At 38.6% G+C, this 18265-nt stretch overlaps 1 protein-coding gene across 1 annotated transcript in view; it reads left to right on the forward strand.

Moving 5' to 3' along the window:
• Positions 1 to 18265, forward strand: part of CCDC175 (coiled-coil domain containing 175) — a 76103-nt gene that overhangs the window by 56319 nt on the left and 1519 nt on the right. The window contains exons 15-19 of the mRNA XM_073800418.1: positions 3470 to 3549; positions 5020 to 5172; positions 8371 to 8473; positions 12077 to 12120; positions 13419 to 13581. Of these exons, the coding sequence (XP_073656519.1) occupies positions 3470 to 3549; positions 5020 to 5172; positions 8371 to 8473; positions 12077 to 12120; positions 13419 to 13581 (543 nt within the window). The remainder of the gene's footprint in view (positions 1 to 3469; positions 3550 to 5019; positions 5173 to 8370; positions 8474 to 12076; positions 12121 to 13418; positions 13582 to 18265) is intronic.

Genomic DNA, 18265 nt, shown 5'->3' on the forward strand with positions numbered 1-18265 from the left:
TCAGATCTGGGGGCTTCATAGAGAAGATGAAATGTGTCTGAAAGTATGCATATTTTGCATTTTATTACATGGCACACCATGTGTGTGTTTAATATAGAAGATAATTATTTTCTCCACAAAAATTGGATGTGGTCAGCTAACCCTGAACCCCAAATTTCACAGATCCAGAACCATCCCTAGAGTCTTGTTTTGAATTTGGGGAGTAAAGGATCATTATCCAAGGATTTAGGTTATTAAGAAGGACAACTTCTAGAACTTCTATCTTCTAGATGATGGAAGGAGTGCCATTGGAATCAGGTCAGGACCAAAATTACAGAAAATTTGCACATTTTTTACTGGAATGGGAGTAAAAAATGTGCATTGTGGTGGGACTGACCAGCTGGCAAAGATGAATATGGGGATAGGAATTAAAGCAGTGTGTCAAAACAGGGTAGTCATGTGGAAACCCAATATGGTCAAGTATGAAATAAACAGATATTCAAAGTGAATAGTGGTAATTTTCAAGGAAGGTGGATTTTTAAGAATATAAGAATATTATAAGAAAAAGTACCTGGGTCTGGTTCCCATTCCTCAGTTGATTTTCCACTTTTGCCACATTTTCATTTAGTCAACTCAGTTAGGTTTTCTTGTTTTTTTACAACTTTTACCAAGACTTGCATCATATATGTACTCCGTTCCCAATTTTCTACTCCCCCACCCTTCCTTCATCCCTTCTTGCACTGGCTGGAGGATATAAGAAACACAATGAGTATAAAAATAGGCAATATATTGCAGTATATTGCAAGAACTGATTCTCTTAAGTCAAAGAAAAGGGATAAAATACTGAAGAAAGTAGAGAAAAGAGAGGAAGGCAGGAGAAAAGAAGGAAAGGGGACATAAGAGCAATGTGCTTCAGAGAGTAGGAAAGTATACTTCACCTGCCAGGAGTGAGACTTATAGAGGGTAGAATATAAAGGCTCAGTACACATAAAGAATAATGTTGTGACTTGTGATTAAATATGATGGATAAAACACATGCATCTATCTTTGCTCCCTAATAAAACTTCATAAAATATGTGCAAAAGATTTATTTAAAGATATGAACCCACAAGTACAAAGAGACTGGCAGAGAAGACATCAACAGATAATAACTAACAGCAAATTGTTGGAAGGTGTAATTGGATAGAGGTATTAGCAGAAAAAGAAGTTTAACTAGCAAGTGCTCACGGAGAAGCATAGCATGAGGACAAGAAGTTCTCTCCTCAGGACCAGGGAAGTCTTGGACATTGGAGGACAGGGATACTGTGAAGCCTGAGACGAGTCATGGGGCTGAAGATTTGCTGGAAGTCTTTATAGCAAGCAGTTAGACCCCCAGGTCAAATGTCCTCTTCTGTGCCACTGACTGACTATTCCTCCACAATGCCAGCAGAGAAATTGGGCAAGAGGGTTCTAAACTTCAGGATATCAGATATGGCTGAGCGCAGAAAACAGGTGCTGTTCTGAGACCCCCTTCCACTGCTCAGCTTGATGAAGGCTGCCAGCCAGTTGTGTTATAACTCTTCTGTGATCCCTTCCCCACCCTGAAGATGGTTGGATTCTTCCCCAAGGACACTGAACAGTTTCAAAGAGCTCCACAGAATCTAACATTAGAGAGCCCCCCAACAAAATGGGTGATCACTTCCTGATCACTGTACAGTGAAGTCCACCCAGGAACCAAACCTTTTAGTCCCTCACCCTTAAGTAGGATTAGATAGTCAAAGATCACCAGACATCTCAGGAAAAACTCCAGCATGAATGACATAAACTAAAGCAGATAGAAAAACAGAACTTGGTGGAAACATAAACACAAATAACATAAGAATACTTTTAAAGATAAATTCTCAGTATATATTCTCTGTATATTATTATATATAATACATATATATTCTCTGTATATTGCTCAGAATATATGTTCTCTCTAGTATAGAGAATATATCTTAAAGTATATTCTTAGAGAAATATGATATTGCATTTATGAAAAAGAACAAGATGCTTAAAAGAAAGAACAAAGAACAAAAAAGAGCTCTTAAAAATAAAAAATATAGCAACTAAAATTTTAGAATTCAATAGGATTATAAGAAAAGTTAAGGAAATCTCTCCAAAAATAGAACAAAAAATAAGGAGATAACAGGATAAAATGGTAAGGAAATTATAAAACTGTTCTGAGGTGTCAAATATCTGACTAACAGGAAGGCCAGAAAAAGAGGCCAGAAAAAAAGTGGGAAGTATAAAGTTATCAATGAAATATTACAAACATATTTCTCAGAACTGGAGAATATGAACTTCCTATTTTAAAGGGCCTGTCAATCCCCAGTACAATATATGAAAGAAAAGACATTAAGCTACATCACTGTTGGATTTCAGGAGGAAAAAAAAAGAGAGAAGATCCTAAAAGCTTCTAGAGAGAAAAAGCAGATCTCACACAAGTCTGAGAATGGTCTCAGACTTCTTTACATCAATATCATAATAGAATTTAGAAGACATCGCCTCAAAATTTTGAGAGAAAATAATTTCCAACATTAGATACCCATCCAAACTACCAGTCAAGTATAGATTTAGAATAGAGATATATTTAGATATACAAGATCTCATTTACTCTGTCTCAGGAAGCTACATAAAATTTGCTTCAATAAACAGAGGAAATAAATCAAGAGAAAAAAAAAGGTATGAGATTCAGAAAGCAGGAGGTCCAACATGAGAGAGATGCAGAGGGAAGTCCCAGGAGGTCACCTTTGCGGCAGGACTAAAGAAAAATGTACAGAAGGTAGTGGGAGAGGGTAGAGAAGGGGAACTGATGGATTACGTAACGTGTTTGACCACGTGGGAAGTAATGTTCAGAAAGATTTTACAATTCTGTTATAGATTTTGATATGAATTAATGACATGTACATGGAAAACTAAGCAATTCTTTTAAAAAGTGAGGTAATTTTTACCTCCAGGAAAAACAAGAAACTATATAAGAAAGGAAGTGTAATCATACTACACTGTCTCATCAGTGAATAATATTTACATTGTCATAATGATCCAAACAGTTAAAATTCATTTAAACAAAATCCACAACTTCACGAGGAGGTTGAGGGAGGGAACATGGAGCTGCGGGTGTGGGCGGGAGGTGTAGGGATGGGGGTAAGTGGGCTGTGTCCTCTACTATGTTAGGAAGCGAGCAGAAGAAGTTAAGAAAGAAAAAAGTTTCTTAAAGAAAAAATTTTAAGAAAAAGATTTTTAAGAAAATGTAAGAGGAAAAAGTTAAAATGAGTTTAAAATGGTTGATTCTGAGGAGTCAAACACAGGGGTGGATGCAGCATTGGGGAGTGCCTGACTTCCAGTGTTTGTTATAAGCCTTATCATAGTGTATGGCTTCTAAAACCAGGCATATGTCTTGTTTTGATTATTGTCTTTTAATCAAAGAACATTGTAGGTGGTTATTTTTTCCTCTCTCTCTTTTTTATAGCACAAAAGCAGGAGCAGAATTTACTGAATTATGACATTTCTCAATTGTCAAGAGACTTTTTAAGATACCTTAACAAGACGGTAAAGAGTCAATGTATTCATTCTTTTTTCTTTTATTAGAATATTGGTATATACAGACAGTGATACTTACCTAGCACATTAGAGTTTTCAAGAAATTCACATTTTTTAAACTTACTCTGTTAATATCAATGTTTTGAAATTTTTAGTCACAACATACACATATGTATATAGATATATACATATACACACATATATATACGTGTGTGTGTGTTTGTATGTAGAGAGAGAGCAACTTCAGAAGCAATGAACATGTAACCTGGGACTTCCCCAGTGGTCCAGTGGTTAAGAATCCACCTTCCAATGCCAGGGGCACAGGTTCGATCCCTGGTCAGGGAATAAGATCCCAAGTGCCGTGCCACGTGGCCGAAATTTCAAAAAACAAAACGAAACAAAAAACTGGAAAATCACTGGGGAGGATTCAGTTTCCTTATTTAAAAGGTAGAGATCAGAGTATGCTTCCTAAGGTTCTTTTCAGATCTGTTATTCTGGTAAATTCCTATGAAGACAAGGATAAGTGGGCCAAAGTTGTGGGTGTGGAGGGGGTGAATGAGATGGGAGCAGGTGAATAGATGCTTACTACCTTTTCAAATTTTATAATCAATACTTAATGATAAACATATGTATGTGGAGTTGGTTAATTAAAAATAAAATGTATTCTTTGAGAGTCACTGATCTCAAAAGTAACTTTCAGTGCATTATGGAAATAGAAACATATGAAGGGGAAAATTACAAGTAAGTATACTATATATATGATTCTATATTCTTTATAAGATGCTGCTAGGGATGATTATACAATGTACAAAGATTATGTGATTTATAGCAGTATAATAATAGAAAACTGCTTAGAGAATTCAGTAGAGAAAACTGTAGAGAACTCTGAAAAATCCATAAAGTAATATTCTTCTTCTTTTGAGAAATATTAAGTCCTCACTGAAAGAGCCTCAATAAATTCCACTCCCTGCTTCCCCACTTTTGCCAGGTAATTGTTCATATGTCAAAGTATATTCTATTTTGTGAAATTATCTCAACAACTTAACTTTGGCTCTTAACTTGGGATCCATAGACTCGTTTCCCAGAGTCCATTCGCTTTGGAGTTTATATAAAGTTTTTCAAGGGAAGGTGTCCATAACCTCTGCTGATGGTCAAGGAGTTACAGTTGACCCTTTAACAACATAGGTTTGAATTCTGTGGGTCCATTTATATGCAGATTTTTTTCAGTGAATGAGTACTACAGTACTACGCGGTCTGTGGTTGGTTCAATCAGCGGATGTGAAACTGGGGATACAGAGGACCAACTGTAAAGTTACACGCAGATTTTTGAGTGGAGGGGGTTTGTGCCCCTCACCCCTGCATTGTTCAAGGGTCAGTTGTAATTAGAACCCCTCTCTGAATGTGGTCCAGGCGAACTAATACACTGGGGCCCTGCTAGTTGAACTCTATGCAATAACTGTGGGTTTTATGTTTGAGCAGAATAAAGTGAAGCAAGAATTAAAACAATTAAGAGATCACGAAAGCCATAAAATCAAAGCTCATTTTGAAGTTCTAAAGCACTTAGAAAATGAAATCTATGTACATGACCTAAAAACAGATGATTTGCTTCTGGCAAATAAAAGATTAAAAGAGGTAAGTTCAAGTGCACTTCACTTTGCACAATGGTCTTGGTTGATTGTCTACACCTGCACTAGTTACAAGAGAAGAGAGAATAACTCTTAAAACTTTTTAAGTGAAACTTAAAGTACACACAGAAAAGTGCCCAAATCATAAGTGCACAGCTTAATGAATACATTGGGTAACCAACACTTAGATGAAGAAACAAAGCATCAACAGAATCCAGATATCTTCCATTGTGCCTTCCTGTCACTAACCTCCTAACAAGGGTAATGCTATACTGACTTCTAATACCATAGGCGAGTTTTGCCTGTTTTTGAACATTATATGTATGAAATGATACAATATGCACTCTGTTGCCCAACATTATGTTTTTGAGGTTCATTCTTATTACTGAGTGAAGGTATGATTCATTCATTCCTTAGTTCTGTATTGTATTGTATTGTATGTATGTATTGTATTCCATTGTATAACTAATACTACAGTTTATTTATACAGCCTACTGTTGATGGGGGTTTAGAGAGTTTCTAATTTGGACTATTACAAAGAGTGTTGCTATGAACATTCTACTACCTGTTTTTTAGTGAATAAAATTACATATTTCTTTTGGGTAAACATCTCAAGTGTAATTCTCGAGCCATAGGGAGGCATATGGTCCACTTTAGTGCTCAGTGCCAGTCTCCCAAAGACGTTGCGCTCACTGCCACTGCCAGCAGTAGTGTATGAGAGCACAGTTGTTCCTCATTCTCTATGAAACTCGGCCTTTGTCAATTTAATCATTCTGGAGGGTGTATAGAGGTGTCCCTTGGTGGTTTTAATTTGCATTTTCCTGATGATTAATGAAGCATCTATTCATAGGTTGTTGGCCACTTGGATGCCCTCTTTGTGAAGTACCTGTCCAGATCTTGTGCCTATTTAAAAAGTTAGATTGTCTGTTTCATATTGATTGCAGCTTTTTTTAAAGCAAAGGAATTTGTTCATCCAACCCCTAAAGTTAAGGTCTCAATCTCAAATGATTAAATTTTACTTATTTATACTTGAGTTACTTATTTGAATCTGTCACTCACTGGTAACCCTGTGTGACTTTGGGCAGATCACTTAACTTGTGAGCTTCATTTTTCTCCCCTTAAAATGGGAATAACTCCTAAATTCATAGTGTGAAGGTGACTTCTTTGTAAACTGAAAGTGCAAAAGGAATGCAATTTAAAAAATATTTTTTTCTGGTAAACCTTATTGACCTCAAAGATCAGGATCTGTATCAATGTATTTCAAGAGTTTTGCACAATGCCGCACATGTAAAAGGAATTCAGTCCCATTTGATGCTCACAATAACCTGGATAATGTATGTGGATATTACATTATGTCCCTTTTATAGATTAGGAAACTGAGTCTCTTTGGGGTTTTTTTTGAATTTTTAATAACTGGAAAAATGAAAACAGTCCTACAGTGGTAAGACTCTAAGTAAGGGGATAATCTCTTTACCTCTTTGAGCAATATTTTTTTCCATTGGTTAAGTGGCAACAATTTTCCCACTAATATCATGTGTTTTTTGGTAGAATTAAAATGGCATAAGAGGTACTAATGTACTTTGAAAAGGTAGATGTGCTCTGCAGAGCCCAGGTACCATCAGCAAGAACCTGCACACATCTGACACATCTTCATTCTAGCCCTTGAAACAACCTTGTAAGAAATTTCATCCACCTGTGAAATATTCCACCAGGCTGTCTTCTATCAAGATGATGTAGATTATTTATTAATCTAACTGGAATTTTCATTGCTGTTTTGGCAATGGGTGAGCAAATGGATGACTGACTATGTTAAAGACTGATTCTAAAAGTTCTGTTTTTGGATTCAAGGTCCACCTACGAGTCCCTGGATGACCCTATTCGTTTATCTTATTCACTTACCACTCTGTTTTAATGATCGCATCCCTTCATTTGACAAACATTTTAAGCATCAGTGAGTCCCAAACTCTAGGGAAGGCACAGTGAATACAAATATGAGTAAGACACGGTCCCAAGCCCTTAGAAAGCTCGCAGTCTAACTGGGGAGATGGGTATACAAATGGAATTACAATTTGGTTGTTAAGTGTGACAGTCTACACAGGGTGCATATACAGAGTCACCCAGAGCAAGAGCACCTAATCACACCACGGGAGGAGCTCCAGGGAAAAGTCTGACAGGGTGTCATTAGCATAGAGGTAGGCTTTACACCTGGGAGATGGTGAAATTCCTCAGGGATAGTGAATGAGAACAGTGAGGTGTGAACAGAATTCTGGAGAAAGACAGCTCTTAAAGAGTCAACAGAAGAGGAGACCAAAAAGGGGGACTAAGAGAGGAAAGTTGGAGAGTTACGAGAGGCCTGCTGAGCTAGGCAAGTCTACGAATAGTGATCCATGTTCAAAGAGAGCGAGAATGATGACTTGGACTTGGCGTAAGGTGACTTGCACTTTGGTTTACTACAAAACCTTCCAGCAAGCCATGCAAAGACTGCCACAAGATCAAGGCTGCATGAGAGACCCTCTGAAACATGCTTATAAACACAGTCCTCTGGAACAGTTCCATGTCTACTTCTCCAACGGTACCAGACACTATTTCTAAGATTTTTATCAGTAGTTTCTAGTATTTGACTAATTCTCGCTTGAAACTGGGCCAGTGCCAACATTATATCCCAAAGCCCATACTTTCAGAGTTCCCAGAGACTTTAGAGGTCCTGAGCATTGGGTGGTCAGAACAGAAAGCCATGACTTTAACACTCAAACCACTGCTACCACTGCCACCCAATGCAATGAAACATCCAACTAGAGTGAGCAATTCCATAGGCTCTCCTGACTTGATCTCTGTGAGGTCTTATGAACGCCTCCAGTGAGGCATCAGTGCTGCCTTGTAACATGTACTGAACACACATTTTGCAAAAAAAAAAATCATTTTTTTTTCCTGTGAAGACAGTGTGTTTAGGCAGAATACCTTTTAATTCGTTTTTGTGGCAAATTCAGAATACCATGTTTACTTGGCTGTTGAAATGCTTACCAGGAAGTAATGTCCTTTACCTCCCTCACCAGAATGTAAGCTTAACAAGGGCTATGTTCACCACTGTTACCCTTGTACCTAGAATGGTAGGTCGCACAGAGGAGGAATCAATAAATGTTTGCTAAGTGACTGCATGGATAATTAACTAAACGACTTAAAGCAAACACATGCCTTTAATTTCCAGTATATTGCATACATAAAGAACAGCACAGAGCAACACAGAAAGGGAGCAGAAGACCTCATGTGCACCTCAGGTGACCTGTCGTCTCAGCTGACAGCTCTTCAGAGTAAGTAATGTGTCATGAATGACCTTTACATATAAAAAATAAAGTTTTGTTTAAATCAGTTTTACTGGTTTGCATATAATAAAATGCACCCATCTTAAGTTCAATGTGTTTTGACAAATGTACGTACCACTAGAACGACTAGTACCACAAGAAAGATATAGAACATTTTCATCATTGAAAAACGTCCCTTGTGTCCCTTTGTGGTTGATTTCCCACCCTACCTCCAGTCCCTAGAAACCATTGAGGTGCCTTCTGTCCCTAAGGATTAGATATAAATGGAATGATAGAGCATGCACTCTTTTGTACCTGGCTCCTTTCACTCAGCAAAGTGTTTTTTAAGATCCATCCATGTTGTTGCATATATCATCATTGGCTCTTTTTTACAGCTGTATAGTAGTGTTCCATTAAATGGATATACCATATTTTGTTTATCCATTCTCTAGATGAAGGACATTTGGATTGTTTCCAGTTTGGGGTTGCTATTTGTTTATAAGTGTTTTTGAGAATATTTGTTTTCATTTCTCTTGGGTATATACAAAGTAGGGGAATCGCTGGGTTACACCGTTAGTGTAACAGGTTTAACTTTATAAGAAATGGCCAGTTTGCCAAAGTACTTGTACAAATTTATCATCCCACTATCAATGGGATACTCCACATCCTCACCAACAATTAAAATTGTCAAAACACTTAAAATTGTTAACATTTTAGCCATTTACTAGGCATGTAATGATATTTCCTCTTTTTTTTTTTTTTTTTTTTTTTTTTTGTGATACGCGGGCCTCTCACTGCTGTGGCCTCTCCCGTTGCGGAGCACAGGCTCCGGACGCGCAGGCTCAGCGGCCATGGCTCACGGGCCCAGCCGCTCCGCGGCATGTGGGATCCTCCTGGACCGGGGCACGAACCCATATCCCCTGCATCGGCAGGCAGACCCTCAACCACTGCGCCACCAGGGAAGCCCCATGATATTTCCTCTTGACTAAGTTTTCCTGTTGACTAAGGTTGTTAAGTATCTTTTCATATGCTTTTTGGCCACTTATATATCATTTTTTGTGAAGTGTCGTGAACAAATTATCTATTACAGCATGACGTTACAAATTACTTTGCTCACAAATTGTCAATTTGGTTAGAACTTAGTGGAGGCAACTCCTGTCTGTTCTACATGACATCGGTTGGGGCCACTTGATGGCTGGGGGGTAATTCAGCAGCTGGGGACTGGAATCATCTGAAGACCCACTCACTCACAATTCTGGTGTCGATGCTGGCTCTCAGATGAATTCAGGGGAGACTGTTAACCAGAACACCTCCATGTGGCCACTCCATGCATGTAGCTGCTTGGCCTGCTGTGTTCCAAAAGTTAGCATCCCAAGAAAACAAAGTGGAAGTTCATGGCATTGTTGTGACTTGACCTTGGTAGTCAGAGTACCACTTCCACAATGTCCTAATGGTTGAGGCAGTCACCAGGCAAAAGGGGAGGGGACAGAGACATCACTACTAATGGGAAGAGTGTCAGCATCATGTTGGGGGAAGAGCATTTGAGATGAAATATATCGTGGAGCCATCTCTGGAAAATACAATCTGCCACATGTCTGTCCAAATCTTTTGCGCATTGCTTTGTGTTCTTTGTGTTTCTTATTGAGTTAAAATCGTTATATAGTCTGGAAATGAGTCCTTTTTCAGTCTGAGGCTTGACTTTTCATTTTCTTAATGGTGTCTTAGAAAAGAAGTTAAAAATTTTCTTTTGAACAAAGACTGCTTTATCTAGTTTGTCTTTTAGGGTTAGTATTTTCTGTGTCCTGTCTAATACATTTTTTTTCAACTTTTTATTAAGAAAAATTTAAAACTTACTGAAAAGTAGTGCATAGAATAATGAATCACATGTGCTCATGTCTAATACATTTTTGCCTAAGCCAAGTTCTCAAAGATTTTTTCCTACGTTATCTCTGAGTTTTTAGTTTAGCTTTTATGTCTAGATCCCTGATTCATTTCAAGTTAACTTTTTCGTATGGTATGAGGTAAGGGTTGAAATGTCATGGTTTTCTCCTATGCATATTCAATTGTGCCAGCACAATTTTTGAAAAGACTCTCCTTTTAGCACTGTATTACTCAAACGATGTTTTTAAAAAATCAGTTTTATGAGTCTGTTCCTTTATTCTAAATATCTAACTTTACACCAGTGTCACACTGTCCTGGTTACTATAGCTTCATATTCAGTCTGGAAATCATGTAATGCAAGTTCTCCACATTTGTGCTTCTCTGTTAGAATTATTTTGGCTATTTTAGATCTTTTGATTTCCATATAAGTTTTAGAATCAGCTTATTAATCTATATGCATCACACACACATACCCCTGCTGGGATCTTAATTGGGTTTGTGTTGAATCTGTAAATCAATTTGGGGAGAATTGACATCTTAACAAAATGAAGATTTCCAATCCAAGAACACAGTATATATCTCCATTTATTTAGAACTTCTTTAATTTTTCTCAGCAAGATTTTACAGCTCTTCGTATTGTTTTAGAGGTCCTCAAGACAGTCCCCATTCTTGGTGATTAGCTGGAAGGATTCACAGGACTCAGAAGTTGTTATACTTTATAGTTATTGTCTATTACAGTGAAGGGTACTGAGTAAAATCAGCAAAGGGCAAAAGGGCTTGGAGGAAACCAGGTGCAAGCTTGCAGGCATCCTCTCCCAGTGGAGTTGCAAAGATGCACTTAATTCCCCCAGCACTGACGTGTGACACATGCAAAGTGGTGCTAGGCAGGGGAGCTCACAGGGGCTTGGATGTCCAGGGTATTTATTGGAGGGGGTCAGTCACATAGACATGCAGTGCCTGTGTGAATGACCTCAGTGACTCAAGCAGCTACCGAGATGCTCAGGTGGTATTTCTCCTTTACGACGTTAGTATGGGAAATTGCATTGATTGATTTTGGAATGTCAAACCAATCTTCCACTCCAGGGATAAAACCCACTTGTTCAAAACCTAGTATTGTTTTCCTATATTGCTGGATTTGATTTGCTAATCTTTGAGCAGATTTCTCTATCTGTGTGAGACTGCCTTGCTCTGCTCACACCCCCAGCAGAGAGCCCAGTGGTCATAGCGCTCACATTTCTCCCCCTTCTTTCAGGTGTCACAGTTCTGTACTGCGCACTCTCCAGTATCTGAAAACTGGATATTGAAACAAATATACTTGTTTTATACATTTAGTCCCATTTTCTCCTTGTTTAAAGTGGGAGGGCAAGTGTTGTTCTGACATTTTGGAAGTAGGAATTTTTATTTTTTTTATTTTTTTATTTTTTTGCGGTACGCGGGCCTCTCACTGTTGTGGCCTCTCCCGTTGCGGAGCAACAGGCTCCGGACGCGCAGGCTCAGCGGCCATGGCTCACGGGCCCAGCCGCTCCGCGGCATGTGGGTTCTTCCCGAACCGGGGCACGAACCCGTGTCCCCTGCATCGGCAGGCGGACTCTCAACCACTGCGCCACCAGGGAAGCCCTGGAAGTAGGAATTTTTAGATAAAAATAATTTTTGAAAAACGAATAGCGTTACTTGAATAAAAATGTTCAAATTATTTCACTAACTTTTGCATTTTAAAAATCTTTAATTTAGCACAATATTCGGATTTGTGGACTGAATTTTGGACTACACTTAAGGTGAGCTTTTTTGTGTTGCCTCCATAAGTATCATACTTCTAAGATATTCACCTACCTAATAAGTGTGTGTGTAAGGAAAGAGGTCAGGATTTGTGGGGAGTGACAGAGCTGGTGTGATCATCATATCCTACAATGTATCCTTTGTGCTGTTAGAAAACAAATTTCAACTGAGTAAATTTTAAATTGGCTTTATTCAACACTTCATGAATCAGGCATCATTTAAGCTAGCAGACAGGAAGGAGCCCTGAGGAGCTGTACAAATGAAAGACTTTTATAGTCAGAAGGGATCAGGAACAAGGAAGTTATTCCAGGCAAAAAAGGCAGGTTGGCTGTTGCAAGGTCACTTTCCTCTCAGGGATGGCAGGGGTCTACTAGGCAAATTACCTGACTAGTACTGATCAGGTAGATTCCTGATTGACTGGTTTAAGATTCCATTTCTGAGAGAACTGAAACTGTAATTAAGTCTCGCAGTTTGGTGACATGGGGTTTAGAGTAAGTGACTCCATTTTGGGCCTGTTGTCTTATTTTTAAGAGTACCAAATATCACTATGAAATCTTAATCCTTTGGGAAGCTGTCTTCCCACTCTACCACTTCAGTTAAAGTGGGAATGGGGGAATTACAATTTTTTTTTTCAAGCACAAACTGAACACAGATCATTTTAGGACAAAGTTGTCAATTCTGAACTCCATCTCTCCTCCATGTTTTACCAGCCATTCACCGTCTCCAACCCTCCCCCCTTTAGAGGGAGGTAGGCTGTAGTTCAAATCCTGGTTCTGCTACTTTCTAAGTATTTAAAGTTTACATGTGATCCTTGTTTAACCCTTAAAACAGTGGCTAAGGGAAGTGTTAGTAGTGCCTTTTTTAGATGAAGCTACAGAGGCTCAGAGAGTATAAGTGACTTGCCGAAGACCAAACAGTTGATGAACTTATGGGGATTTAAAGCTCAGATCCAGCCTGATTCCAAAGTTCTTAAGCTTTAAGCCATGCTGAATCTCCTCTGCAATTCTGTGCTGCTCTTAAGATGGGCTGGCTTTTTTATACCACCACCACTACCCTACCCAGTTAAAATTTGGAGTTCAGTGAGTACTCTGTTAAATCTTCTCATTTGCTAATCCACTTTTCTGAGATCCTTTACAGAACCTTGTGAATTTGCTGTCTACAGACACTTATTTTACATGACTAGTACCAATTTTGCCTATGTATTTTTGTCTTGTGCATGACTCACTTATACAAAATATGTTTTTATTTATTTTGTTGCAATTTATATTCACATACCCCCAAATGCTACTTTTTAAAGGAATTGGTAGAGAGTGGTAATGAGACCTTGCAAGAAATAAAAAATCTGATAGGGAAGCTGCATGAAAGAGATGAAAAAATTGAGCAAATCAGTATTTGGCTTCAAGAGGAAATTGAAGAGATGCGTTTTCTTATGGAACAGGAATCTCAGACAGACCCTCTCAGTAAGTAACACCTCAAGAGCTTTGGGTAACAAAGACCTTTCTGCTATTCTACTGTAGCTGGTGACATCTAAAATAGCAAAAAAAAAAAAGAGAATGTCTATCAAAAATTTAGTTATCCCCAGTAATCCATTCTCAATAATGTCACATATGTTCAATGAATGTTGATTCTCATTTGTGGGGTTGAATATGGTAATGCAGCGGTGTTGGGCAAGTCTCCCTTCCATCTGAGTGAATCTCCTAAATAACTGAATCTCAACTTCTTTCTGATTTTTTAAAACATTTTCCTCCCAAAATCTTTTTAAACTCTTTTACATACGTCCTTGTCTTCTTAAACAGAAGATATTGAACATCATTTTCCCTTTTCTTCCTGAGCTGAGTTTAGCATTAAAAACAGCAGCAACATTAAAGACAGCAATAGTTGCTGTTTTCTAGTGATGCCTTCTGGGGCTTCTGAGATGATAACACATCCTATGCAACACGAGTGACTCATGAGCAAGCAACCCGGGCTCTCCAGAGGAATATCATCCTCAATCCCTACTCTAGTGTCATGTTAGACACAAGGGCTACAGAACTCCTTCCAGATAAGGGCTGCAGCTAGAAGTGAAGGTGAATCCTCGCACAGTACAGCCCAGAGGTCCCAGGGCTGGAATCCCTTGGGAAGGTGGGATGGTGGAGGTAGAAGGGGCTGGTGAGAAGGAAGGAGAATAGAACGTAGGGGAGAGATGAAGTGGTGAAATGAAAATAATGTCATCTGGCAAGTGTACAGATCTGTTAGAGGTTATTAAGGTTTAAAAGCATCATCATTAGATAAGCAATATTAAAGGTGGGTTGTAGAAAATTTACAAATAAGATGAAATAAAAGTAAAATGAGAGAAAGTGGTACAACTAAAAACATCTCAATATTTGGTAAAAACCAATATTCTGAGGGTATTGCTTGACAAAAGAAATAATGTTTTAGCAGCCAATAAGGAACTTTGTGGGTGAACCTTCTTATCAACCTCAAAGCTGTCTTGGTGGTCCTGCTCCAGGTTGGTGATACCTATTATGTCTTAGTGCACAAGGGTCCCTGGTGAATCTTGCTTAACTCTGCATTTTCTTTGCTAGGTCAGGCCATCCCTAGCAACTGTAGAGCAAGCAGAATTTTAAGAGCCAAATCATCTCTAGGTGTCAATTGCACTGTTTTCACACGAGCAAATCTTCCATTTTTGTCTGAAACCTGATGGAATCTTTGCATTGGAGCAAAAAAATAGACTATATTGAAAAGCTAAACCCATGGAATAACTAATACCATATTCCCTTTTTCATTTATTTTGAGTACTGTCTTATTGATAACCTATGGAAAGTGGAGGATTGCAGCATGGAAAAAATTGCAGGCCACCCAAACGAGAACAAGCTGAGGCATAAAGCTTGGTAGAACAAGGGAGTCAGAGTCACCATCGCTTGTTTTTGCCAGAGATTCAGAGGCAGGTGCGGGAGTGAGAGAGGTTTAGTGTGGGGAAAAAAAGGAAGGTTTCAGGTGTGTTCTGATTGGAGGTTGTTTGCATGGGGAGGCTGGTAACAGGCTGACTAGAAGGAGGACAGCCTATGTGATTGATTAGTAAGCATACTTGGCTTTTCTCTGGTTGGTGCCAAGTTAGAAGAAGGGTCATAAAAGAGGGAAGTTGGTGGTCATTGATCAAGTTATGACTGTTCTGGGCTCATTACATATATGGTCATTGCATGGGTCTATTGTCATGTATGGTGTGGCCATTGTTGGTTTGTATATTCAGTCTCAGCATGGATCTTAATTTTTACTTCCATTTTCAACTTAAAGTATCATGTTCAGAATAGAGTAATAGTTGCTTTGAGTGAAACACAACCCAAATAAAATATAAATAATAGGCCAGTTCAGCATGTGCCATTCATTTTTATTTCATCCAAATGGTACAATCATTTAATTAAAATTTAAGTTCATTTGATAGGCAGTCCGTATATACGACTCTTAATTAAACCGTTCTTATTCTAGACAACTGGAACAAGTTCCAGTTAATATTTATTATGAAGTATTGCAAGTATGGAAAGTATTGGCTTGGCCAAAAATTTTGTTCGGGGTTTTCTGTAAAGCTGCCCCCTCCTGTTTTTATAGGGCTCAGAGCTAAGAATGGTTGTTATATTTTCAAATAGTTGGGAAAAAATCAAAAGGATAATATTTCCTGGTGCCAGAAAATTATATGAAATTCAAATTTCTATATTTGTAGATAAAGTTTTATTGAACCCCAGCCATGCTCATACAGTCACACATTACATATGGCTGCTTTTGTGCTACAGTGGCAGACACTGACAGGGACCATGTGGCTCGCCACACCTAAATTATCTATTACGGAAAAGGTTTGCCAAACCCTGAGCTAGAGTATTGCATCTTCTCCTTTGATCACTCATGGAGTGGGTGAGATTTTTTTTTGGCAACATGGCAAACCCTAAGGATCCTAGGCCATGCAATGATGAACATGCTCTGTTACACAGTGACCAATTCCGGAAAAAATTAAAATATTCTTTTTGTTGTTGGAAATGAAAAGAATATCACTTAATTTTATAAGAAAAAACACATATTTCTACTGAAAATATTTTCAGTCAATAGATTACTGATTGGAGGAATTTCAATTCAAAAAGTCAGTACTGTTTGCAGCCACTGAAATGTTCCTAACTGGGCATACTGATACTTGAAATTCCTCCTGTTTTTAAGGTTTCATCCATGTTTCACTATTAACACTAAACTGAATTCCACAAGTATTTACTGAATGCCTATTCTGTGCCAAGTACCATGTTAGGCTCTGGGGTTACAGTGGTGAATGAAAACAGGTATAATCCCTGCCCAAATGGAATTCACAGTCTAGTACAGAAGCCGGCAAATGTTAAAGGGCCATAATATTTTTTGGCTTTGTCACCCATAAGGTCTCTGTAGCAACTACTCAGGTCTGCCATTGTAGCAGAATTGCCCCTGTAGTTTGCCCACCCCTGACACAGTGGGAGAACCAAGTATTATGCAAATGTATGTAAAACCTATTGTCATAGGAATTTTACAGGTGGGGTATGAGACCTATGAGAGAACCTTAGAGGGAGAGAGACTTGACCTAGTTAAGGAATCGGGAGAGGTCTCTGGAGAACTGGAAATGGAGCTGAGATGTAAAGGAGGATTTCTGGATTCCCTTACTCCACTTGTTTCTGCTCCTGGAGCACTACCACCACATGGGCTTTGGAGGAAGGTGGACCTGGGATGGAATCTCAGCTCTGCTTCTTACGTGTTATTTAACTTCCACTCTTCAGTTGCCCTGGTTAAATATGAATGCTAACTAACAGGAATAATAAATAATGCCTCAGACACAAATTAGGCACTGAGATCCCTGAAATCTTCGGCCCTCCTGAGGAGATAATAGTCACCCTGGCTCCTTGAATTACTTGAACATCTCTGAGGCACCTCTCAGCTCTTGGATATTTCGCGTTGAAAGTATTCTGTCACTGATGGACTTCTAGAGAAGCCCTTGATCTCTTCCAGCTTAACAGCCCTCTCCTGCCCTCTTCTGGCCACAATGTGTCACTGTGGCCCTGCAGGTCCTGGTGCTCTCCTTCAGGGTCACTGCACTATCTGTATTAGCATATTGAATACCTTTGAGCCCTGTACTAGAGCACATGCCCAGTTACTGAGTCGAACAAGACCAGTCCCTGAAACTGGTCATACACTGTGAGAAGCAGACAAGTGAAGAGATGATTAGAATATGGTGGATTCCTTCTAGTGAGTGGCTATGGAGGGTAAAGAGGCACCTCTCAATCTTTTGGGGCGTTGGGAATATACAGGGATGTCTTCCTGAAGGAGCAGCTGACGTAAGCTGGCCAGGAACAGTAATAGCGTGGCTGAGTGGAGATCTGCTGGGGGTACCAGTTGGCAAGAGTGGGGGATAGGCTTGGCCGAATGTGAAATGCCAGACTTCACCCTGAAAACTAAAATCGTTACTTTTTGCTTTAACGTTCTTTCTTGTAAATTAAAGGTAAATAAGTTAATTCTTGGTGTATACCTAAACCAAATAGTAACTGTGTACAGATTATTTGTAAAGAAGTATTAAAAATAATTTTGTTTAAAAATTCCAAAAATCCCTGAGTATTATACCATGTACTATAACTTAGGTTACAGATAAACACTTTGTGTGCTAATCAAATATTTTAACTTGATATGTGCTCTACAGAAGACTTTTTTAGGCCAAGAGATATTTTTAGAGAAAGATCAAAAAATTCGTGTAACTCTCTGTTAAAGTTATCTTTTTGTTATTGTGATGAAAAGGACTTGATATAATTTATTTTGATCATTTAATTCTGGAAAAGAGCCTAATTATTGAAGCAGAATCAAAATTTCAGTAAGAAATACTTAAAAAAATCATTTGCTCAGAAATTTTCAAAAGATCTCTTCGAAAAATTAAGATCTGAACTAGGAAGAGAGTTTAGACCATGGTTTTCAAACATTAGAGTCACCTGGAGGAAGTTTTAAAAATCCCTCTGCTCAGCCAGACCAATTCACCCTGAATCTCCGGGGGTGAGACCCCGGCGTGTTTTTAGAACTCTCTCCAGCTGGCTCCATTGGGCAGCCAAGTCTTGAAAACTATCGGTTTGAGACAAATATATAACAATGTAATTGTTATTTTTATCAGTTGACCCA

Source organism: Tursiops truncatus, chromosome 2 (genome assembly GCF_011762595.2).
Source record: "Tursiops truncatus isolate mTurTru1 chromosome 2, mTurTru1.mat.Y, whole genome shotgun sequence".
NCBI lineage: Eukaryota > Metazoa > Chordata > Mammalia > Artiodactyla > Delphinidae > Tursiops > Tursiops truncatus.